The 26,214-nt window shown below is 40.2% G+C and overlaps 2 protein-coding genes across 42 annotated transcripts in view; both read right to left on the reverse strand.

The window, feature by feature from the left end:
- Positions 1-22,320, reverse strand: part of para (sodium voltage-gated channel paralytic) — an 81,702-nt gene extending 59,382 nt beyond the window's left edge. For 28 of the 41 annotated variants that reach the window (XM_076365465.1, XM_076365460.1, XM_076365437.1 and 25 more), the window contains exons 1-3: positions 21,491-22,320; positions 20,240-21,294; positions 886-1,465 (exon numbers count right to left, since the gene is read on the reverse strand). The gene's annotated coding sequence lies outside the window, so the exon portion shown is untranslated. Of the gene's footprint in view, positions 1-885; positions 1,466-3,661; positions 3,740-20,239; positions 21,318-21,490 lie in introns of all 41 variants that reach the window. The other 13 variants (XM_076365459.1, XM_076365453.1, XM_076365462.1 and 10 more) reach the window with 6 other exon arrangements.
- Positions 22,321-22,728: 408 nt separating this feature from the next.
- On the reverse strand, positions 22,729-25,221 carry LOC116432421 (glycosylated lysosomal membrane protein). The gene is made up of 6 exons (XM_031989278.2): positions 25,052-25,221; positions 24,169-24,426; positions 23,901-24,104; positions 23,601-23,831; positions 23,230-23,522; positions 22,729-23,163 (listed from the first exon to the last, which is right to left on the reverse strand). The coding sequence occupies exons 1-6, from the start codon at positions 25,121-25,123 to the stop codon at positions 22,992-22,994; spliced, it is 1,230 nt and encodes a 409-aa protein (XP_031845138.1). The 5' UTR covers positions 25,124-25,221; the 3' UTR covers positions 22,729-22,991.
- Positions 25,222-26,214: the final 993 nt, after the last annotated feature.

A 26,214-nucleotide genomic window follows, 5' to 3' on the forward strand; every position in this document is an offset into this window, starting at 1 on the left:
CACTAGTGTCTAATTCTTCTCGAATGGGTTAACCCTTTGCACTTCGAATTTCTTTTGCATATTTTCCTCGATAACTCTGTATTATTACGATAATTGATTTGAAATACATTTTAAATTTTGTAGAGAGCAATATAAACGATTCTTCTTACTAATAATATTGAAAATAACATAATAATATAATCATAATAATACATGACAGTATCAACATACACAATATAATATAATGATAATAATATAAACATAATAAAAGTAAAAACAAAAATAATATAATATATAATATAATAACATAATATAAAATAATATTTTATAAATATCTTGACAAATCACAGCTGTGAATAAAACTGATATCGAGTTACGCTCGATATAGGAGAGCAAATGGTTAATATGATTGATATGTAATCTATAAAAATTTCAACAATAGATTATTTTCAGTTTCTTCCGACATTCATTATAGTACTCAAGTGAAACTATTTATTTTCAAAGTCATTTCGAATATCCAATGCTTTGAAAATATCAATAAGTACTAAACAAAACAATCGAAACTACTCATTTTGACTAGTTTGACTAGTTCTAGTGTTAACGTTAAATACTAGAAAACAAGGAAAGTATATATAAGTCTCTCGCTGTTTACATAATTTTCAAAATCATTTCGAATATTCAATGCTCTTAAAATATCGATCCACGCTCAAGCACGTAGAAGCACAAAGGGTTAAGTACTAACTAAAATTATAACAATAGATTATTCTCAGTTTCTTCAAACGTTCATTATAGTATTCGAGTAAAACTATTTATTTCCAAAATCATTTTGAAGCTCGACATAGTAGCGCAAAGGGTTAACTACCAAGTAACTACAGTACACACAACATTGAAACTGAAGATACTCACTTTTGATCGGTGCTAACAGTTTCTGAAGTGTAATGTGCGCGTGTCCCACGATGCGGGGGGGTAATAGAGTGGCTGCGGCTGCGGTGGCTGCGGCTGCGGCTGGCGAGGACGAGACCGGTGCTGAGAACCGCGCGACTTGCCGGCTAGAGGCCGGTACCTGGGCGTCGATTCGGAACGCGTCGTGCCGTCGTCGATGCGATTCGACGACGCCGTTACGTACGATCGGACGGATAAATGCGCCTGGTGCAGCACGCCGGTTGCCGATCTGCCGATCCTCCTAGTCTCCCACTTCTTGTCGATCGCCGTGACGCCCTCGATCACGTGGATACCAACGTGGACACCTTCGTTACCGTTGCTGCAGCTACCGCTACACCTAACAACGTTGCTTCCTCCTCTGGTTTTGATGATACTGGTGCTCTTACGGCCGATGTTGCTGCGTCTGATACTGTAACCGCGGTTGCTGCTGCTGCTACCTGAATCTCGTTCCGACGAAATGGCGACGAGAAATGACGAACGCGCTGCGGCAGTGCGTGCTATGTCGGGGACCGTCCAACGCGAACCAAGATTTTTCATGTCCGACCTGTTACAATCGAAAGTTTCGTGATTTAGTAATTGGTTGGTTCACACGTTATATGCGGGAAACGTGAAAGTACTATTTTCATGTATCATAATACTGAAGTATTGAATGAATACTTGTATTACTTCATTAACATTTTTAATAAAAGTAGATAGTTGATTTCTTTTGCGTATGAATGAAAGTACTTCTGTTTGCAATGGAAACTCTCGGAAATATGTTGAATAAGAAATGAATGTATCGAATGTAACTGATATAAGTTAAAATGAACAAAATGGCCGGCACGCAATGTGTTAACGTGTGTAGTTGTTTTAACCCCTTGTCCTGTGATTAATTTCCGAACTATAATCGATACGACTACTTTATCGTTGATAATTTGTTAGGAAAAGAAACAATTTGGATGTTTATTCTATGTGTACGTTTACTTCGAAGGTCAACGATTGATAATAGAATAATAATACTTAATTTATATTTTAATTTTTCAAATTCAGTTGAAAATTTTCTTCGCGAGTCTGACACGATATTGTAAGTCAAGCAGTTAACACTATTTCTACCGAACGTATCGGAAACTTTTGAAATTTCAACTTGAAATTATTTTCCAAGCTTAGTCGTATATTTTGAATTGACTTTTCAAATGTTCCAATAAAGATTATAAAATTAACTGTAAGAAATGTCCAAAATTCGATTAAGAAAAACTGATTAAACTGAGAAAATTTTGAGCTAAAACTTCAAGAAGTGTCTTTTGATAACTTTGGTAGAAATAGTGTTGACACTAGAACTGTTGAGTGGATAGACTGATTGTTTGGAATGTTGCTGTGGGAACTAAGAATATAGTTATTGAGATTTCGATTGACTTATGTGTCAGTTTTCTTATTAGTAAATCGATGTGTTTAGTTTGTCGGAAAAGTTTGTTATTTTTTTAATTATTCAGTAGTTCTAGTGTTAATTTAATTATTTAGTAGTTCTAGTGTTAAGGGATGGGGAGTTTTGGGTTGTAAGTCAGTGTTAACGGAGAAACAAGATTGTTGAGACAGGTTTTGAAAGGACGTTTGTGCCTTAGTAACTGATCAGTAAATGTTAAAGGAAACACTGTGTGATGCTGTTGTTATTGATTTGCTACTTGTTGATTTTGTAATTTATATTTTTTAAAAGCATTCTGAGTAGTAGAGGTTATCAATGGATAAAGCTGAAAGGTAGATCTTTGGATAGATACTTCTAGAACAGTTTCTAGTTTTGGAAATACTGTTTGGAATACATCTGAATATTAACGCTTTTATAAATGAACTGATTCAAACTCTGAAACTGATGAACTCAAGATAATGATAGTTTGTAATGAAATACATATGTAAATTATTGAAACTGGAACATAATATCTGCAACGATTCTGAAGCTAGAAGATTAACTTCAGAACACACACGATTAAAAAGAATTGAATTTCTTAAAAAAATACAAAAGAACCTTTTGGTCGATATTTTAATAAAATATACCTTCGCGTGATTGCGTTAATGATTGAGAGTAATCAAAGTTTGCATTTTAAACTTCGAAGTTATCAAAAAATTACTAAATAAACTGATCATTGGCAGTTACTCGAAGAGAATTGAGAAATATTATCGATGAAATATTTAATTGAAAAACCGTCGCGCGATTCCTCAATGACCTTTGTGCTGAACAGTCAACACTCGACTTCACACGAGTAGAAGCACTTTATCAGCCTTTGTTGATTAAAAAAGAATAGACCTCCCAGGGACGCGCGGACACAGAAACAAAAAGAATCAGACGATCGGATTTCTTAGGCAGGGATTTTAGTAAGGATCTCTCGTTTCCTAGCAATTGTTCCAGAAATCGAACTATCTAGGTCATCAACAGATTCTTTCCTCCTCGGGCTTAGCGTTCGAAAATGACCGGCGTATGTGCAAGAACACTTCAAACTACTCGATTCCTTCTAAAGAATAAAAAATAAGTACATCCCTCCTACTGTCCCAAAAAATATGACACTCCGAAAAATATCGACTTCCCAAAAATACAAGCTCAAGAAAAACATCGTCGCCAGAATACAGGAACACAAAGGTCTAAATATTCTCTCTTAACAATAACCTAACCTACAAATACCCGTTCAAACCTAGATTATTACGAAAAAGCTACAATAACACCAGCTCCGACGTCAAAGCAGAACCTAATGAAACACTATGTCCGTATACTCACGTGTGAATGAAGCGACGGGTACGATCAATCCGTTATCCGAAATAACATAGTCTGATTCCCAAGTCGATCGATACTTATCTACAACAGTAACAAAGAGAAATCTACATAAATCCGGAGCGAACTCCAACCCCAGTTCAAACAATGAAAATATCCTCGCAACCGTACGCTCAATCCTCCCAGAGAACCAAAAAAGAACAACAATTCTTTCCCCAAGGAAAGAAACAACGAAAGAAAAAAAGAGAAGAAAGGAAAAAAGGGAAAATTAGAAAGTCAGAAACTAGAAAACGAAACGTTACGTTAGGGGTTGCAGCGAAGTGTCCCCAAGAATTAAATATCTGTCGGCGTTGAAGGGTACGGGTCCTCGAGTTTTTCGCGGCGGGGCGACAGAGCGCGGCGTGTTCACGCATATTCACGACAACAAAAATTTCCACGGAGCATGCGATATAGGGGGCGGCCCGCGCGAAGGGTGTCGGTGGTCTTTGACCGAGTTTCGCGCGGTCGATCATATTCCGCCGGAACTCGGTCACGCGCTTATGCATCGGTGTCGTCGTCGTCGTAGTCGTCGACGTGGTGGTGGTGGTGGTCGTAGTCGTCGTCGTCGCCGCGGCGCCAACAGGGAACGCGCGCGCCCATACGCAAACCAGGAAAAGTAAGAGTGAAGGGTTGATCGCCGGGCGGTCTGCACGGTGTGCATATGCACGGGTCGCGGGATCGGCCCGGAGCTCGAGTTACCCTGCCCGAGAAAGAACGAAGACACCCGAGCCAATTTGCCGGACTGTCCTCAGACAGCTGGACACCACCCCATTAGGTCGATCGCGGAGGGTTTCTATGTCGGCGGGGAACTTTTTTCTAGATACTCGCGTCACTTTCAGCGCTGGATTGAGGTGTTCTAATGAAACGATTAGTTGGTTATACTCGGCGAATAGAGGTTTTCAATGTTTAACCCCTTAACCCACTTGCGTCGAGGCGAATGGGCTGGGTTCGTTTGGTTACTATGATCTCAGTGGTTATTTACGATTTTAGAAGGCATTTTTATGGTTGTGGGGAAAAGAAGATACTCAGATTGCTAAAATGTCTTCAGACAGCTGGACACCACCCTATTAAGTCGATCGCGGAGGGTTTCTATGTCGGCGAGGAACTTTTTTCTAAATACACGCGTCACTTTCAGCGCTGAATTGAGGTGTTCTAATGAAACGATTAGTTGGTTATACTCGGCGAGTAGAGGTTTTCAATGTTTAACCCCTTAACCCACTTGCAACGTGGCGAACGGGCTGGGTTTGCTTGGTTACTATGATCTGAATGATTATTTGCGATTTTTGAATATGTTTGGATGATTGGGAAGGAACGCAAATACTCAGTCTGCTCGACTATCTTCCGACAACTGGACACTACTCTATTATGTTGATCGCGGATGATTTCTATGTCCAGTTGAACCTTTCTTTCGATTATTGCGGCATTTTCAGTGTTACACTGAGGTCTTCTGATAGAAAGATTAGTTGGTTGCACTTATTGACAATCGAAACTGTTAATGCTTTAAATATTATCATGTTTCTAACACTAAAACTACTGGGCAGGTCAAATTGACTTACTTAAGAATTTTTATTTTCTAAGTATTTAAATTATAAAGTCGTTTTTGCGGAAGATTTTAATTGATAAAAACCTAAAAGACCCTTCGAATGTCAAGAAACCTATTGTTCTATTTTTTATAAGAAATTGGAAATAAATAACTCGAACTGCTCGATAGTTCTAGCGTTAAACGATAATGGTTTAACAGCGACGATATTTTATTCCGTTTGATTATAAATCTCACTATTTGTAGTACAGGAAAATAGAAAGAAAACAGGAAAGCCAAAGGACAACGTGTTATTAAGAGAAATAGGGGATCTGCCCTGTTGCTTGATAACGTGTTAACAATGCTACGACCGAGTGTGTATGGAATCGAGGTTTTTCGATATTTAACCCCCTAACCCACTTGCATCATTAGCGCGCGAATGGGCTCGATTTGCTTGGTCAATATCATCGGACTGTTTATTTGCGATTTTGGAATTTCTGGAAAATTTGCTGGGCGGAATTAACGTTCCGAGAATATAATAAATTATTATATCACATTATTATTGTTCAACGTTATCATATTATTAGACAATCATATTACTACCACCAGATTATTAAATCATTATATTCTTTTGCATATAAATAAATATTAACCCTTTGCAGTCGAGAGTTTTTCGCTAGATATATTCAACATTTTCTGATGAGATACAGACAACATTTTTTGAAACTAAATAATGAGAAAACATTCATAAGTTAATAAGAAAATTATTTTCTTTCAATATCTATATCTATATATATCTCACATATATAAAATTAAGTGGTGAGTGAGAGTCATTTCTCGAGTGAAAATTATTTTCTTTCGATATCCTACATGTTGAAACATTATACAGAATTTAATATTATATTTAAAATTTTATAATTTTATATGAAATTAAGTGAGAGTCATCTCTCGAATGCAAAGAATTAAGCTACTAAACCCTTCGAAATATTTATACTATACATTGCTTTCCACGAGTACCTCAGTAATTATCAATTCACTGTACATATAAAAACCTCTCCACACTGCGAAACGAAAAGTTCACTTCATCGACTGTCGCGAGGAAGGGACAAAATTCTGCTGAATTCAAGTTGAACAGCGAACAGAAAGTTTCGAGTACAACGCTGGTTACTTCCAAAGAAACGTCGGCCATATTGATTGCTCTGTTGCGGCTGACTCCGCGCTCCAACAGTTGAAAACAACAAGATATTACGCGCGTGCAGTGCATACACGTTTTTCGTTAATCAACGAAAACCCTGGAACCGCACGCACGAATCCTCGGCGGTCAGAGAGCGAGTTAATGCGACGAAACAATACACCGTTGAAGCGTTTTCCGCGGCGAAATGGCTTCAACGAGAAAACCGGTGGTCTGAAACAACCCGTTACTCATTGTTACGATGAAAAGATGTTTCATGGAAAATATTGCATCGGCTAAAATTCGACGAACGAATGCATTTCGATTATTCCATTGAATTAACCCTCGCAGTGTGCGCGATAAGATAACCCCCGCGGCGCACAGTGCGGCCGCCTGTGGACAAAAGCCGAAAATTTGACTATTCGCATAACGAGAATTGAAGGTTACTAATGCGTTGCTAAGTAATCTTTGCTATACAAAGTGATTTTCATCGCAAAAATCAAATATTGTGCAAATAAATTCCGTTTCTCTATTGATATAACGTCGGAATTAAAACGCAATATACCCATTTTCATTGGAGAAACTTCATAATCTGCCCATAATGCAAACAAAGATGTAACCATTATATATTTAACTCTGTACCTTATAACTTTTGTCTGAAGCATTTTATTGTATCACTCATATTTTTTAAGTTAGTGAGTTTTGTTCAGAAAATGGCTGTTTGGCCACACCGTGGACAAAACACGAAAATTCGACTACTCGCATAAGGAACATTGAAGGGTACCTATTTATTATTATTGATTTATTATTATTGAAGTTTAATGTGTTATGAAGCTATACGAAATGATTTTCATTTGAAAAATAACAATTTTATGCAAATAAATTCCGTATCTGTATTCATGTATACGTTGGAATCGAAGCACAACATATCCATTTTCATTGAGAAAACTTCATAATATCCACATACTGTAAAGAAAAATGTAACCATTGTATATTTAGCTCTATACCCTACAATTTTCGTCTGAAGCACTTTGTTGTATCACTTGTACTTTTTATGTTATCGAGTTTTGTTCAGAAAACGGCCGTTCGGCCGCAGAGTGCGCTACAGCGGGCGTAAAGTGATTTTGACTCATTCGCAGCTGTTGCTGGAAATGTTTATGTTGCGCTTTCAATTACTTAAGTATGCGTACAGAGGGGAAAAAATTAATTACTTTCGTTTGTGGACTAGATACGCGAGCAAACAAAGCTGAATTCTTATTAGATGACTCGACGTGAGCAACATTTTGCTTAATATTTTGCTTGAAACGTTCCAATCGACCGATAGTCTAAAAAACTACCTAAAAACCCAACAAAATAATTAAAAGGAAACCATAATGTGTTTTCATTTAGAGTTCCAATTCCGAGAAAATCGAATTTTTAAATTCGAAATCAAATTCTGATTTTTAACTGTTTCTATCTATGATCGAAGCATCTCATTACTTGGAATTTTGTTTAATATCACCAACGAGATATCTTGAGTCTATAGAGAATCTAAAATCTTCATTCTGCTGCATTCAACGTATTTAATGCGTTCGAAGAATATTCAACGAATTGGGGATTCGCTGGGAAAATACGCACGAGGTATCTCGTGCATGCGAGAGGATTGCGAAAGAGCCGGATTTCTAATAAATAGTTATCGTTAGTCGATACGTTCGCAACTCCCGTAACACTTGGCAGACGTGAAGTAGTTTCGCGAAAGTTTTAAAATGGCGCTGAAGCGAATGGATGGTTTTATTATCCGGCGACTAGTCAAGTTGAGCAAACTCTATTTATGTTAACATTCTGTTAAGACGCCGAAGATCTTGATCATCTTGCTGAGTATTGTCTGAGAACTGGACAGACTATATTTAAGTTTAGTTATTAAAGACCTTGGTAAATGCAATTTGAGAAGGATAGAAGCGGGACAAACTGTAAACGGGTTGGTATTGAATAACAGAGATGGTGGCAAACACAAATCCTCGTTGTCACGTCACATTTCCACGAAATCGAGTGGATAGTCTACTAAACTTGCGGATTTTCTTCATTTATGACTTTTAAAAATATCTACAAAGATTATAACAAATCCTCTATAAAGATTTTGACAAATTAAAATGTTCATTTCACCTATTAGACTCATATGAAAAATGATATTCGACAGAAATATATAAATCAAAAATGTATCACATATTACTCAACCGTTCCTTTACAAACTCTCGGAACAAATGCTTGTTCCTTGAATCTACTGAAAAGTACGAGTACAGCGAGTAACTGAAACTTTTGTATTTATTTCACCTTACGATGGCAAGAGAAGAATCTGTATGGAGTTCGACTGAAAATATGCGAGTTCTTTTTAACTGTATCTTCAAGACTCGAAGTAGAGTAAAAACCTAGGAATTCAATTTCAAAATGAAATCGGAGAATCTGTCTTTCCGCTGAAATGTTCAATTACCTCTGAAATTATTAGAGAAATCTGAAATTTTCCGAGTGAACTTCTGGATCGATCGTGTAGAAATATCTGAAATTTGGTCATTCCGACAGTGCCACTCTCCGGTATCGCGTTAATTTTCAGTTACGGCTGCACCGAAGAACCACAGGTGTCCAAACGCATTGACGAACGTCCTACATTGCAACGTGATGCTGTTGCACTCGTTAATCGTTTGGACATTCGATTAAATAGCGTAAATGGTGTTTCATTGCGTCCCAATTACGTAGATCATACGTTGGTTCGACTAAAAAGGATAAAAGGCCTTCCAGTCCTCGCGTAAATCGTTATCCGCATACTATAAAGCATTACACGTGTTTTAATTACGAAGAAAGAGGGGAAAAGAATATTTTAATTCCGTGAGATTTATGTAAATCGTCGGTACTCCGACCACGGGCAACGAGGAATCCCACATTCGAGCAATTACGCGTTTTTACTTCCGGTAAGAGGAGAGCGCGGCGCGCGCAACGAAAAAGAATTGTTATGCGCACGGTAATGCCGCTGTAAGAGAACGAATGGCTCAAAAATGCTTGTAAAAAACTACGAGATGAAGATTTTACTCTGACTAACGATAAACGCTCTGGTAAGCCTACAGGGATTGAGGTCATGCTACGTGTGCGGCAGGATTCGAAGCCAGGGCTCCGCTATAAGCTTCTGCCACCCAATTAAACAATTAATCTTGCCAAGTATTACCTCTAGTCGAAACAACTGAAGCCGATCGTCGATGAAAAACAGGGGAAATCCGTGAAGAGGAAGAAACGAAAAGAACTAATGAACAAGAAAATTTGAAAGCCTGGAGATCGCACGTGATCACGCATCAAATTAAATTTCACTTCGATCTCTGTAAAATTCAAAACGGATCACATACAAATTACAAAGATTTCATAGTGCCTCTATTGTTAAAGCACCACAGAAGTGGTCCTAAAGAATTCATTCAAAACCTCTGTATACACTACAAAGGATTTTCAAATAATCTTTACCCAAGACACAACAGGAGTCTAGTCAAACGGAAGCTAACACAGAATTTCCCAAAACATGCACAATTCGATCGTACACATCCTAAGCAGCAACCTAACGATCCAAATTATCGAGTTCCAATTTAACGCTAGAACAACCGAGCAATTAAACCGACGTTCCGAAAATTTTCTACGAGAACCGACTCCGTCCACAGAGACTTCGACTGATTCGAAATTCAGCTTGCGTATTGCGAAATACTAAAACAAAGTAAAATAGATCAATTCCCTCGGCGATTGCTGGGAGAAGCATCTCTGTTCGGTAGTTCCAAAGAGAAGGAACTGGGAACAATTGAGTTTAACGCGTCCGGTAGTTCCAGCGCGAATCGAAGTCCTGAAGTACGCTAAACGCGTGGTATCCTAATAATCCCGAGTATTGTTATACCATAGGTAGTTCGCGTTGCCCGCGAACGTACACGCAGCGTCCGCCATTTAGCGGCGAACAGTGCGGCGTCGACGAGTTGTCCCATAGGCGTAGGAAGGGTGAAGTTTTCAAGTGTTCTCCGATACTCGACGTCCCGGGAGCCCGATAAACCGGATACTGTCGGAAGCAATGGGGCAGGGGGTAGTTCAGGAGGAACGCGCGACGACGAATATTAGGGAGACACATAATTCAACGGTTATGGAGTACGACGAAGCTCAATTTAATTGCCTATTGCAGCTTTTATCCTGCGGATATATGACTACAATAAAAACGGCACTCTGCCAACACGCAGGCCGAAGAGAAACGGGGTCAGGTATGTCTATGGTAAATTAGCCTTCATCGGGGAATCAACAAAAGCATTCGACGTTACGAGAGGGCCTCCGCTAAAAGGACTAAGAACCCGCTCCTTTTTTCTCTTCTTCTCGTTCGACGAATGTTTTTTTTCTTCCTTTCTTCCCGTACTGTTGTCACGAGGACGCTCGAAAATACGATTAACCCGGACCCGCCGTTTTTTCTCGCGAGACTGTTAATACTTCGCGAGGAACGATTGCTAGGAATTGTGTATTGAGTATTGATGTTGTTCGACTGACTTTCAGGTAGAACTGTTTTTGTGTTTGAACGGTATTCCTGATGGAAATGTTAGTTGTTACGAAGGTTGAAATTAGGCTTGGAATAAGTGTATTATTGGGATTTTGGATGATGTGTAGTTTGAAGTTGTGTACTGATACGTGCAGTGTGATTTTATCGTTTAGTTGTGATTAAATTTATTTAGAAGAAAGAATTCACGTGTTGTTATAATATATGCAGAGATATGTGACGAAGATCTGTTGTTACTGAGATTGGCTAGATTACTAGAAGTGTGTTCTCGTCGGAGGAATTGTTAGAAATGATCCGTGGAACGAATAAAAACTGCGAGCCCGTTGGTATGAGAATAGAAACGGGATTAATTGAGACCATAAACGTGTTGTCGAGGATTTTCAGTGTTACACTCGATAATATGTGGAAGACAATAACTGGTGGATTCTCTCGGCTGTATAGGCACAGCGGAGTATTCATCACTGGCTGGCGTATTATCGAACTTGTGCTACTTATTACAGGCTGTGTAAGGCACGGTTTCCATCGACTTCCGAGCGTTACGGAAATATCGAGAGAAGACGGTCCAAAGGTCTTCTTGAAAGCCCGAATCACGGATCAATAAATAGTCGTAATTCATACAGCGGCTTGTGATACGGAATGAGCACATGATCTGCCTCCGGTACTCCCGGAACCTCTCGGATCCCAAATTTTCTGCCGGCTTTCGTATTTCGAAGACACGTTCGGTTTTCCGTGTTATGTACCTTTCAGTATTAAATCCCTCCAATATTAAATCCCCATAATGAAAATATAACGATAACTGACCAGTTAAGTTTGGACGAATATAAACATCAATATTTGAATATAAACTTTTAATATTAAATGTTTATATAAATATTTTGATGTGAAATATTCGATATAAATAGTTATATTTATATTTATAATATAATAGAGAGATTATTTCTTAATTTTCATAAAATCGGAGAATACAATACACTTCAAACGAAAGTGAAGAAACAAACGACTTCACAAGAAAATATCTTCAAAAATCTCCTAACCCTAATCACTCCGTACACAATCAATATACCTAAACATCACATTCGAACATCAAACTCCGCAAGAACAGAGACTCCGTGAAACAGCAATCACCAATCAAGAGCCGACATTCCCAAGCTCCTAATTCCCGAAGCGAAAGCATCATTCCAGAACCGACGTGATCGACCGTTAACAACCCCATAGTTTACATAAAGAAACTAAAACAAATACTATATTCATTATCATTCAAAGCTACAAGCCTGTATTCATCAACTCGATAATTCTTCTCAGTTCTCTTCTCTCAATACCTCTCTCAATCCTTCGAATTCAATGGAATCTTGCGACTAAGAAGATCGTAAAACAAAATGGCGACGGTGAGAATATGAAACCGAAAACCGTTTTATCTCCAAACGTCGATTCGAAACGATTGAAACCCGATGGAAGATAAAAACGCGGGTGGTGCGTTCGTCGTGGGCGACTGCATTCCCCGTAATTGCGAGTCTGCCATCTTGATGAAGCGTCGAGCGCCCAGTGGCGCCACCAGAAACCACCGACGACGGAAAACCGTTTTCTCCGCGTCGTGATGTGGCATAGCAGCGACCCGACGCCGACACCGCTGCCGACGTTGCGTGACGTCACGAACCAGGCCGGGTACGTTGCGGAAAAACGTTGTCATGACGACGACCGCTGACGCTACCGTCGCCGCACCGTCGTTACCACCACCATCCGCGATCCCGCTGGCTTTGTCCACCAATGCCAAGGATCGAAAAACGGCGAAATAGAAAAAAGAAACCAGGAAAAAAGAATCCCCGAAGGGAGAAACGATTTTCAACCGATCCGTCCGTGCCGTTTCTTTCGCTTTGGCCCCCATTAATCCTTTTCGTGGTGCCCGTTAATCGTCGCGGGGATCGCGAAGACGATTGAAAAGGGTGGAACTCGGAGTGGCCATGTAGGTCACCCCGTTTGAAATGGAACTACTGGCACGAAGTTCGAAATCGTTCGAGGAAACGCCGGAATAATCGAAAACCGGGGAAACGGTTAGCATTTTCTTCCCATTCCGAGGAAAGCGGTCGATTATAATTTCGAGAATTGCTACCGGGAATGGTAATGTTACTTCGGAGACACCGGTGGTCGATGGGGATCAGTTTTTCGAGCCTTTTGTGAAACTGTTGTGTTAACTGGGATTTGAGGTGGTTCGAGGGAACGGTGAAATGATCGAAAACTGGGGAAACGGTTGGTATTTTCTTGTTGTTTCGGGGAAAGCGGTCGATTATAATTTCGAGAATTGGTGTCGGGAACGGTAATGTTACGTATGAGACACCGATAGTCGATGGGAATCGGTTTTTCGAGTTTTTGGTAAAATTGTTGTGTTAATTCGAATTTGAGATGGTTCGAGGAAACGGTGAGATAATCATACCTGGAGAATTGTTTGGAATTGTCTTCTCGTGTCGAGGAAAGCGATCAATTATAATTTCGAAAATTGGTACCGGCAACGACAATGTTGCGATCGAGACTGCATTAGTCAATTGAAATCGAATTTTCGAATTTTAATGATATTGTAATATTAATCAAAGTTCGAAGTGGTTTGAATTATAGAATTACATTGTTTTAATGGTCAGATTGGTATTAACGATAAAATAGTTATCTAGTAACACTAACGACATTGTTAACATAGGGACTGTTAACACCAGTTGACGGGTGGTACTATTCACATATAGCTTTTGTTAAGTAAAAACTTTTAATGTTTAATAAAGTATGTGATAATGAGTTTTTGATGGGAACGAAAGTTCACATACTCGGACAGTAGTAAATTATTCGTACAAGAGAAGCTACCGCAGTGGAAAAGGCGCTCGGAGTAGTATGAAACGTTAAGAGTCAGACACAACAGATAAATTCTAGTTTCTAATAAAATATGCAACAATTCATTGTTCAGCGAGAAGAGAACAGTGTACTGGTATTCACACAGACAAATTCTTCACAAGAATATTAATATTCTGCTGAAAGAACGATTCCAAATTAGTATAAGACGACGATGGCCAGACATAGCCGATAAATTCAGATAAAAATCTGAATATTTCCCTGAGAAACAAATAAATGCACAATATTGATCTATCATTGAGGACAAAACCATGCATGTATACTCGAGCAGAACAAAACTATGCACGAACGTGCGATTCCTCTAATGCATTGTGAGGAGCTCGAAGTAGTAGAGAATGACGAGAGTCAGACACACTAGAGCGAAACACTTCGGTGAATTCAAGAAGTTCCCCCACGAACTGCGGCCTATACTTCGAACTCCGGTATTAATCACCGAAGGTTATTCATTTTTAAACCACGACAAACCGTCCTTTCCGTATTATCCTTCCCAGCAACTTTCTAAATTCATTAAAAATTATATCGACACAGGAAGGAGAAAAACTTCAAACACAAAAGTTTCCGAACAAACGAGTGCAAGTTAATACACCGTCCATTATTCACGAAGCTAAGATAACAATTCATTGCGCAAACTAAAATTACATCTGTTCCCCGGCGAGGAGAAATTTTTTTACGCGAGCAACCGCTCGAAAGACACGTTTAAGCCCTTTACCGCTGTCGCAACCGATTAGAAAAGTCTTTTAATAAGACTCGAATGCACACCGAACTCTATGGGATTAAATACGAGTAACTCGCTCACCGCGAACAACTTTCGAACTTGCAACGTAACAAGACGGAATCGCGTTCACAGAAATATCATTCGAAAGTTTCGCCTTGTTTCCACGAGAAAAATGATCCTGCTCTCGATTAACGTTCTCTATCTTAAACAAAATCGCGGCTGTGTCTGGAACAATCGACGCCTAGCGTGTCGCTCGAGACGGAAATCAAAGTATTCAGTTCATAATACGGATTGTTGCTCTCTCACGGCATCAGCTGCAACGACACGACCCACAAAAGACAAAGTACGTATATCTGAAGCTAAAGTATAGTGCAGAACAGGGCCATGCGTTCTTGCGAGGACAATCGATCGATTGTCCGTTTGCCAGCCTGCCTAACGCCTGACTCCTCTTACGGGGCTAACTGGTCGCTGCGCTTCAGGAGACCAACCAACCAACCGACCGACCGACCGACCGACCGACCGACCGACCGACCGACCAGCAGATGCGATTTCGATCAAGTGTTCATCAATCGATAGAACCTTGAACCCTCTTATTATTTTCCCTATTGCTTCGTATACGTGTGCCGCCTCGAGAAGTCTTCCCACCCTCCTCGGCCAGAGTCTAATGTTAGAAATCCCCTTTCGATCTTCGCAACCGCTCCTTCGCCGTTTCATTCGAATCATTGTATCAAATTTCGATGCGCGTGGAAAACCATTATATCCGAGAATGGGGTCAGTAGTATCGCGCAAGACTTCGCCTTGTTAATTCTAGGGAGTTGTAACGCTTGACGTACCATGGGGCAAATGCATTTACGTTTGGACCACGTCCAGTGGGTATTAAACAAGACGAGTAGCTTCATTTAGAATAGAATTCCTTCGTTCGCCGTTCCGCTTTACGGATTATCAAAGTTCGCTCGAGCTAATCACCTTTATTAGCGATTTTCTGTTATGAATTTACTCTCTCATGAAGAATTTACTGCTTTGCTCAATAATAGCTGATTGTTGTCCTCTTTATGAATCCTATGAGTACTGTGTGCTTTTTTAAAGAAGATTCCTAGATTTGTGTTAAGGAGGTCTATGCTTCATAAAGAATTGATGTTCAAATATTGAATACTTATCGTAACCGAGCAAGGTTACTAAGATACGAATTGAAAAGTTCATGGAAAGTTATCCCTTAAACCATTCCCCCGGTGAAACTGCTACTTTCAAGTCCCGCCGATCATCGGCTTCCCGCGGCTAACGTAGAGGCACTAGAAAAGTGGCCAGAATCCCCGAAAGCTGTGCGAAAATCGACGAAGCAATAAAGTCGATCGAAGCCCGGTGGACACCTACAGCTTTCGGAGCATTTGTGCTCCGAACGTTGTGCGATGCATATCGCACCTGTTGCGTTTGCTCGCCCATCGTTTGCCCTGCAAAATCTCCCTCCTCCTTCTTTCACCCTCGCCGTTTCTGGTGCGCGCGCGTTTTTGTGCTACCGTTCCCCGACATGGCGCATTCGAGATTAGAAAGACTCGAACCATCCTCGAGCGAAGTTGCGAACCCCCTTCGAAACACACCCTCGGCCAAAAACCGTCGCTAGCACGTTTGAAAATCGCCGTCAAGGTTCCCTGAGGGAATTCCTAGCCGGCCGCCGGTGACCGACGCTGCCGCATGTACCAAATTACGATTCATTATGCGGCGCTGGCGGAAAGAGCTGGCAGCCTAGAGCAGTATTTCACAACGTGGGACCGTCGCCTCATAGAGGGGCAGTTTGATTTTTAGGGAGCGCAATTTGAAATTTGAAATATCACTTCATATATCTCACAATATTTACGCGCATAAACAAAATAACAAAAATATTATAATATTAAAAATTATATATATATATGTTACGTAGGGGAGCAGTTTGATTTTTAAGGGGAACAATTTGAAATTTGAAGTGTCACTTCCTAGATTTCACAAAATTTACACGCGTAAACAAAATGGCAAAAATATTATAATATTAAAAATTATATATATTACATAGAGAGGCATAAGAATTTTAGAAAGGCTTAGGTGGGACATGCCACAAAAAAGGTGAAACACTGGCCTAGAGGATCGCCAGCTCTAGGTAGCTAAGAGACCTGCGAATGGATTGGAATTGAGATTTCTTAGAACCGTCCACGCAGGAATTGACGTTGGTAACTGGTAATTGTTACATTGAATATTAATCCCATGCAATGACGAGTGAAACTCGTGAAGATTTCTAAATGAATTTAACACTAGATTTACTGACATTTACTGTACAGTTTGTTCTATTGTTCTAAATCGACCGAAACATTTACCAAGTAATGCTTATAAAATTCAATATGAGTCAAATTAACTCAATCCGTAAATCTAGTGTTAACAAAAATCAACGTTGTTCATTGCTCGATGATTCATTATGCGGCGCTGACGAAAAAACTGGCAGTCTAGAGGATCGCCAGCTCTAGAACCGCGATAGTTAAGAAGATAGCTACGAATCTACTGCAATTGAGATAGTTTAGAACCATCCACATAGGAATTGACGTTAATGACGATGATAAAGGTTACATTGAATATTAACCCTTTGCAGACAAGAATTTTTTGAAATAGTGGAAAGCTTTCGTAGAGGAAGCGAAGTTCTGCGAACTGATCACTGATATCTTGTCATTTGATCAAACCAATCGTTTCTTCACAATTTCGTATTCTGAATATGAGAACTTCGTGTCCCCAAAATGACGACGTTCGTCTTGAAACGGTTAACCCCAGGCAATGACGAGTGAGACTCGTAATGAAGATTTCTAAATGAATTTAACAAAAATCAATGTTGCTCATTGCTCGACGATTCATTATGCGACGGTGGCGGAAAGAGCTTGCAGCCTAGAGCATCGGTAGATAAGAGGATAGCTGCGAATTGACTGGAATTGAGATCTTTTAGAACCGTCCACGCAGAAAGTGACGTCGATGACTGGTAACAGTTACATTTGTAACCATTTGCACTTGGAAGTTTCTCACTAGAAATATGGAACATTTTTGACAAGATAAAGACGCTTCTTTGAAACTAACTTGAAGGAAATCACAAGGACATTGAGGAACAAAGCTATTTTACTGTAATATTTCACGTATCGAGGCATTATACAACGTTCAACATGAAATATCAAATTTCATAGTTTCACTGCGTCAAATCAAGTGTTGAGAGTCACCTCACGAGTGCAAGGGGTTAACCCCATACAATGACGAGTGAGAATCGCGATGAAGGTTTCCAAATGAATTTAACAAACCAATGTTGCCATTGCTCACGGATCGAAGCAAATTATTTTGCTATCGTCAACATATCATCTTCAAATGAAATTTCCGCTTAAAGCAGAAAACTTGGCTCTTCCAAATTTCCGATAGTAAAATGCTACATTTTAGTCAAACTAAATGGTAATTTAACTTAATGGTAATTAAGTGCGAATAAGTAATTAAGTAATGGCATTACTTAGTGGTAATTATAAATGGTAATTACACGTAAATGATACGTCAAGGGGTTGAATGCTCGGAAGTTATCGGCGATTTGATGATCGCGAGCAAATTGATAACTGGAACCTTCGAAGCTTGCGATTCGGGAATGGTAGATCGCAATTTTGGTATTTTTGTAGAAGTTCTGTGAGACGAGACACTGGAATTATTTCCAGTGAATATTCTGGTTGTCAACCCTGAGACTTGGATCTGTGAGACGGTCAAGTATACAGAAAAATATTAGTTTCTAATATTCGGGTTCAGTATTAGAAGTTGCAGTGACAGAGATTGTCGAGAAAACCACCGCAATTAATTAGTATTGTTGGAAATAAAAATTGAATGGGGTGACGGGCGACGATAAGATTTGCATGGCAAACGCCAACAAGTAAACCCAGCCACAACGATTTTCCTGAATTAAACATCGTATGCCCGAGGTAGCAGCAACAGGGACGACGTCTAAGGAATCAGCTTTGACGTCACGCTTTTCTCGCGCCGAATGGATGAGAAAATACGCTTCCTTTTAGCACAGACAATGTAGCTTTGATACGACCTTTGACATTACACGGCTATAGTATCGATCTTTTATTTATTAAGGAAAATAGTTCATCAAATTTTAAACGACAAACATATAACGTTGTAACGATCGATTCCATTTATTCCCTGCATAATTAATTAATTTCCCCCAACGATTAATTCGAAATAACGTACGACCGCGAGCCGATCGAAACGTGCCAACGGATAAAATTTTTAAAAAATCTAAAAACGTACCTTACGTTCTAACCTATTATCCATCATGCTTCGATTTATCATCGATAATCGTCAGCTCGGAGTCACCAACGCTGGTGACTTAACCTACAAAACTAACGTTCCTATCCTCAAGCACCGAGAGGTTAGGTCGAACGATCAAACGGTTCGAAACGTTGGAAAACAGTCGATCCCGCTACGAATCGAAACAGCGATATCTCGTATAATCCGTGCACGGAGTTTCACGCCGCTAAAGAATAGTCACCGCGTACGACGGTGTGCACGATAGTCCGGTGATCGATACCATCGCACGGCTCTTAAGCGGATCGTGCACGTCGTATTGACCGGCAATTTTCGCGCGGAGGAAGGTCATCACGAGACACAAGAATACAAGCATACGGGCATACGGAGGAACACGATATAACCTACTGTCACGAGCGCTCTGTGAAATACGACCTTCGCGGCGGCACACACGAAGCACGGCCAGAAAGCTTATTTTCACGTGCCAGCCGATCTCTCGAGAGTACCGAGCGAACGAACAAGGAACAACGGAAAGACATACAGAAACATAGAAGAAGATGAAGAAGATGAAGAAGATGAAGAAGAAGAAGAAGATGAAGAAGAAGTAAGTAACCAAAAGCGCTTATCGTGTGATTCGCGAGTGAACCCCTAACTGATCCCTGACCGAGGCGGGTATCGATCGATATATCGAGAATGGAACAGCAGTCGCGCGTCACGCTATAAGCAGATATATGTCACCTGTGTGTGTGTGTGTGTGTGTGTGCGCGCGCGTGTGCGTGTGTGTGTGTCACCCGACGGATTCGATTCGTGCACCTATTCTTTACGGTCTAATCGAAATAGGCATAGGTAGTCGCGAGGATAATTGATTAGGCGAATGAAGAAATATTCTACGTCATCGACTAGGACACACTGTGTTTATTTGTATATATGTCACCTGTGTGTTGGTGTGTCACCCGACGGATTCGTGCGTCTATTCTTTATAGTCTAATCGAAATAGGCATGGACAGTCGCGAGGATAATTAATTACACGAAAGTCGAAATATTCTACGTCATCGACTAGAGGACACACCGTGTTTATTTGTCGTGTGCACGCGTGCGTACGTGTGTGTCCCGACGGAGAGCGGTTAGAAAACGATGGAACGGACGGGATCCGCACGGGAAGCGCCATTAGCGCCTCTAGGTGGACACACGCGGTCTCGAACCGTAACGAAATCGTCGACGGTTGCGGGCAAGCCGGACAGGGCACACACGGGACACACATAGGTACACGCACACACGTACACAGAACGGTGTTTATGCTCGGCAGAACAAATTCCACTCGCGACGAACCCGCGTTTACTCGGCGAGGTGCTTTCTCGGTCGGTCTGATCGATTCCCCTTTGGTCGATGTTTCGTACCGATACGCGGTGAGACATGTTACAAGTTACACTTACGGTCGAGGAGTTTCTCCGGTAGCGTAGAATAGTCGCGGCTCGAACGAAAAGAAGCACGACGTAGCGATATGGAGAAGAGGCACTGCGACGTCGAGGAGGGGCGGGTTCTGAGATACCTCCGCGGGCCTTGCTTGTTCAGCTTCGGCAAGGGTAGCACACTACCAAGCAACGACACTGTAAACTTAACACCGTACCACGACAAACTTTTTATTTTTTTGTTTCTTGTCTCTATCTTTCTGTCTCTCTGCCTCTCTCTCCCCCTCTCTCTCTCTCTCTCTCACTCCCTCTCTCTCTCACACTCACTCTCTCTCTCTCGCTCGCTCTCTCCCTGTCTGTTCCTCTAGTCCTCTCTTTCGGTCTCTAACTCTCGTTTCTTTTTCTTGTATCCTTTGCAACAAGGGATAACGAGAGTTCAGGTATCAATTTCCAAAAATCTTCTTATCTCTTCTATCTTCTTCCTTCTTCTTTCTTTCTTCTTCTCTCTTTTGTTCACGTCTCACCTCAACCACCTCTCAGGTCTCTCCGTTCTTCACCGCAGCGGCAAGGACCCGCCCCGTGTCGCGCTACACAAACGTGTAGTGGATAAAGAGAGCGTAAAATTTGCTCTGCGACAACATTATCCGGCCGGTTATCGGTATCTCGCTGCAGTCGTCATTTCTTCCTTTCCTCCAGTCTCGCCGCCCGCGTCGCAACGAAAATTGATCGCGTTGCGCGCGACGGTCCCTTTCTGGGGGACAGACCCGACGCGTTTCCACCACGGGCACCGCTGTCACCCCCGTATTCGCTGCGAGCTCTGGCTACGATCCTACCGTCCTGTTCCTCGCCTTCCTGCCGTTCTTCGTACCCTTAACTTCCCTGACCAACTGGATCCTTTCCCACTTCCTTTCTCCGTTTGCCTCCTCCTGGCACATACACGCGCGCGCGCGCGCGCGCCACCTATTCTTCTCTCTCTCTCTCTCTCGTTACGCTCGCCGTCTTCAACCACCTCTACCAACCCTCTCCTGCGTCCCTCTTTCACCCGTATCGCTCGGTCTGTTTCTCTCACTGCCTCCCACCTACATGTATATATTTTACATATCTATATAATACATATATACTGCTATACATATATATATATATATATATAGATTTCTATATATATATATATATATATATAGAAATATATATATAGACATATATATTTAGATACATATATAAATATATATATATATATATATATTTATACATGTATATATATATATATATTCGTACACTTGCTCACTCTTTCCATCCAAAACCCCCCGTTCCAACCCTTTCACTTAGCCGCCACTGTTAGCACACTCTCTGTCCCTCGACGGTTTCTTCGTGTTACCTGGAACTGTCTCCGTTATCCAGCTAACCTGGCCACGCGAAAAACTTCACCCCTGTACCCCAGTCTGAAATCCCCCACCGAGTCTGTAACCACTCTCTCTCTCTCTCTCTCTCTCTCTCTCTTTCTTTCTCTCTCTCACTCTCACTCTCTCTCTCTCTCTCTCTCTCTAAGTCTGGCGCGGCGTTTTTCTGCCGGAAAAGCTTCTCCTCGCAGACTGTCGCGATTAGACAAACCCGACGCGGACGTTATTGCACCGCCACGCGCCAATCTCGCGCAGCGGATTCAACTGGAACTAGTTTCGAGGCGCCCCACTATTACCCGCACCATTCGCAACCCGCTACGCGAATCCGCCACCCACTTTGCCTCCCCCACCCGGTTTGCCCCGTATAGCCGGCCACCCACCGAACTCGGCTACCCCTGCGCGAGAGACTGTCGCAACTACAAATCCGTAACTCGACCAATCACGATTGCGGTATATGGTACCTACGCGGTAACATTGGATCGGGCACGACACGACGAGGCTTTTCATGGAATTCTTATCCGTTGTTACACAGATAAACGGGTCCGGCGATCCGCGGGGCCACCAGGACAAACCGGAGGTAGACAAAACCGTTCGTCTCGTATGATACGGGGTTTAATTATAAATCGTGGGAGGGTCGATATCGCGGTTAGGATTCGTAAATTCGCACGCCCCGGACTTCCGTGCCACGGACGGATCAATGAAATGTACTCCTCCACCGGCAGCACCTCACCCGCCACCCCCGTGATAGCGAGAAACACGGTACCACACCGCGCCACCCTTACTATCTTCACCTGAAAACATTCGACCACCTTTACAGAACGACCGACCGTTTCTGCGAGCTCGGCTGGTAGAAGCTTTCTTCTTGGAACCGCTCGGGCGATCGTGCTGCGATCTTACCCGTCATTCTGGTACCGGCGCCATTGTAGTACGGTACAATTGACTGCCATTCAGCGGGAATTATCGTGGAGTTGATACTTGGTTCTCTGTCACCGGTTTTCCTCGGTTGTACTTTTTATTTTATAGATGTTTGATCGTATCGCGTTTCGAGAGAAATCTTTATGATACGCGTGATCGTGTTGGATTAATGAGAGAAATGTATATATGTATATCGGTTAATATGCTTATGTAGTTTTGATTTATTAATGAAACGTGTATAAATTTGTACAGAATAGTTCGTTTGCATTACATTAATGTATTCTTCAAGTTGATTCGTGGGTCAACTTGAAAAATCGTGTAAAAAATATATGTGCTATTTATAAATATAGTAAATCTCTTTTTGTATTTGTCTAACGGTGGTATCTCGTAAATGCAACTAAACGTGCTCTGAATTCTATCGAACACGACGTAGTCGGAATTTTGTTTAACGTCTAAAGGCCCCTTCATTGACTTATATACGTATCACTGTTCCGTTTGGGACTCTTTCGAATGCATAGAAACACACTAGTCGCTATCAGGATAATGAGCGGGAGGCCAAGGCCAATTGAAATAATCAGTATCACCAAGTAAGAAAATCTTTCGTTCGGCGGTGTGCCGTAACCAATTAAAAACGTCCTACAAGAAAGATTATTATCGGATTTGTTCTAAAGCAGGATATTATTAAGATGAAAGTAGAATTACCATGTAGAGTAGTACGTCCTTTTATAGAAACCATCCCCTTTCGCACCTAGTGAAACTATGATCCTTTGCGTGAGTAAATTGTCCACTTCGTCTCCGTAATAACAGTACAACATTGAATTTTTAATCGCATTTGTGTGGTCGGATACTTTCAATGGCGGGTATTGTATTATTTCCGTGGCATTCGCTATTTCACGAGATATACTTGTATAAGAGACTGGTCTCCATTGCAGATAAGCACCTTGTGTTTGATAATCATCCATATTTGTATGAGGTGGAGTTCTAACTTCAACAACCTGAATTAAGAATAAAATTGTGATAACGATTTTTATTATACATAAAGTAATATAGTAAAATCTATTATTAAATATTACCTCAAATACACCTGGGGTGTGTTCGTCATCTAAACTCTTCTTAGGATTAATGAACATGGGTATTTCTGGATCTCCTCCTCCTACTACTAGTAATTCAATAGCAAATCTACTGTGGGAAAAGTTGTTATTCGTTTGTACATGGTCAAGTATAATGTCCACCTGAGTAGAATTCTCTGTATGCAACATGTGAGGCATTATTTCTGAATGGTCCAGGGTACAAAATCCTCTTAGCTGTAAAATCATTAAAGTAATATAACAGTTTAAAATATACAGATGAGATTGGATATTTAATATGTTTACCGAAAGCTTCATTGTCCCATGTCTGCTGGTATTTGTAAGAATATCATTATAAGTGTTGCCTTCCATCTCCAAGGAAACAAATTCATTGTCTTGTAACAAAATCTTGCGCTCCCATTGGAAAAACATAGGATATAGAACACTTGTGTTTATAACATTATTAATGTTTATCAATGCTGTGTCATTTATATCATTAAATTCTATAATCTAAAAGTTGAATTGATTATTGTTTAACTGAATGTTGCCTCCAGTGATCTATCTGCATACTGACCTTATTTATAATTACACCAAAAGTATAAACAGGTGTTTCTGTAAAGTTTATAGAATACTTTTTCCTTGCAAGAAAGTCCTCCCAATTTATATTGAGAGATGCTGAAGACGAAGTAAGAGCTAATAGTACAGACGGATTGCCACCAAAATCCCATAGATAGTGCAATGTATCATTAAGACCATCAGCTCTTAGGTAAACTGTTGTCAAATTTGTGTCTTTACATAATTCGCCACAGTCAGGATTCACCCATGATCGTAACTAGTGCCAGGCAAATTCTTTTATATAAAAAAATGTAAATATATTGTTTACAGCTCAATATGTATGAAGTATATAATTATAGTTTCACATTTTAATTACCATATATTATACGGTTTCACCGATTAATTAAAAAAAAATTATAAATAATATTTTTATAACATTATTGTTGTACAGTATGTTTGATATCAATTACATTTCTATTTTTCATATTAAAATATAATTATATATAACGTATAATGAGATTAAATTATGTTATGATATTATCTATATTTTCTTTCTTAGCAACACGATTGGATTGACAATACCTATTAGAATTAATTCCGAAGTTTTCGTACATTATGACATTACCGCACGATTATTTCTCACGTTAATTAATAAATGGGTTATGGGATCTCGGGTTCCTGATTAAGGAACGGATTGTTCTCAATTACCATTGAATTGTTATTCAACGACTAATCCCGCGATATGACTATAACTACTAAGCAAAGTCTGGACATAAGATACAACAATCAAATGATGAATCATATATGCACGACCTTTGTTTTTCATTTAAAAGGACATTGATCCAACCACATAAATAAAATAGAATCTCGTTGATTTGATATTGTAATGTTATACCACTTACAGTTCTTTGCGTGCAATATCCAAAATTTATTAACGTTAAAAACAATAACAATGATATAACAACATTATCCATTCTGTCTGATATGTATAACAAATCCAAGCCTTCATCAACACCACCACCACTACTTACGACGCTACGGATCGCTACTGAGACGCCCTCGTATCAAAATGGAACTTCAATATGGCGACTGTGGCGACGCCTGCGAAGAATTCGTCAACGGAGAACTATTATCAATCAATTTTTGCGAACTCTGCACATTAAAAATATTCGAAATTATCTGCTTCCGCTTGTTAATTTCTCGCACTACAATTCACAGTGCAATAAACAATAATATTCTTCAACATTCTAAACAATCGAGACAAAACCTCTAATTTATTTGGAAGTAGAATATAAAATGAAGTAAGCTAAATATCAACTAATATACTTATTCGACTTTTGTTACATTATTTATTTTAGATACATATGCAAAGCACGAAACAATCGATCAATCAATCATTTTCATGTCACTGCTGACATTAGCATATACATCGAATGTTCTAGTCTTTTCCCATGACGCATAAATCATTTATTTATACAACCAACAACAATTTAAACGAAAATAATCTAACAAATATATATATTAGTCAAAAATGTCTTTAAAGTATCACATAATAATTCATTACTCAAGACAATGTATCAGAGTTACCATAGGACAAAACAGTTCTCGTAGTTCAACACAGATGACACCACTGTCAAAAGTCCACAAAACAGGAAACGTACTTATTGACACTGTTGTTCTACAATAATTAGATTTGTTCATATTTAAAAATTACTTTAACAACTGACTAACATTTCGATTCCATGCATTTCAACTATTTCTCTTACTTAATTAAGTGCATCACCAATAACTCGTATACTTACTCGCATACTTACGCGATTGTAAAACATTGGTATAAGTCATTCCGCTAAATCCGTGTTCGGTGAAACGTTAAATTACCATAAGATTTAAATATCCTTAAGGCTGCGTTTCGCGACGAGGGAAGGAAACTCGTACCCCATTGGCCATCGAACTCCGCCAACGGTGGTGGAGTTACCAATCCTCGACACAGTACTTCCTTTTTCCTGAATTCTCAACGGTTCACTGATTCGCCGGTGAGAAACCAAAACGTTAAATCCAAATTATA

This window comes from Nomia melanderi, chromosome 3, assembly GCF_051020985.1.
Source record: "Nomia melanderi isolate GNS246 chromosome 3, iyNomMela1, whole genome shotgun sequence".
In the NCBI taxonomy this organism is placed as follows: Eukaryota; Metazoa; Arthropoda; class Insecta; order Hymenoptera; family Halictidae; genus Nomia; species Nomia melanderi.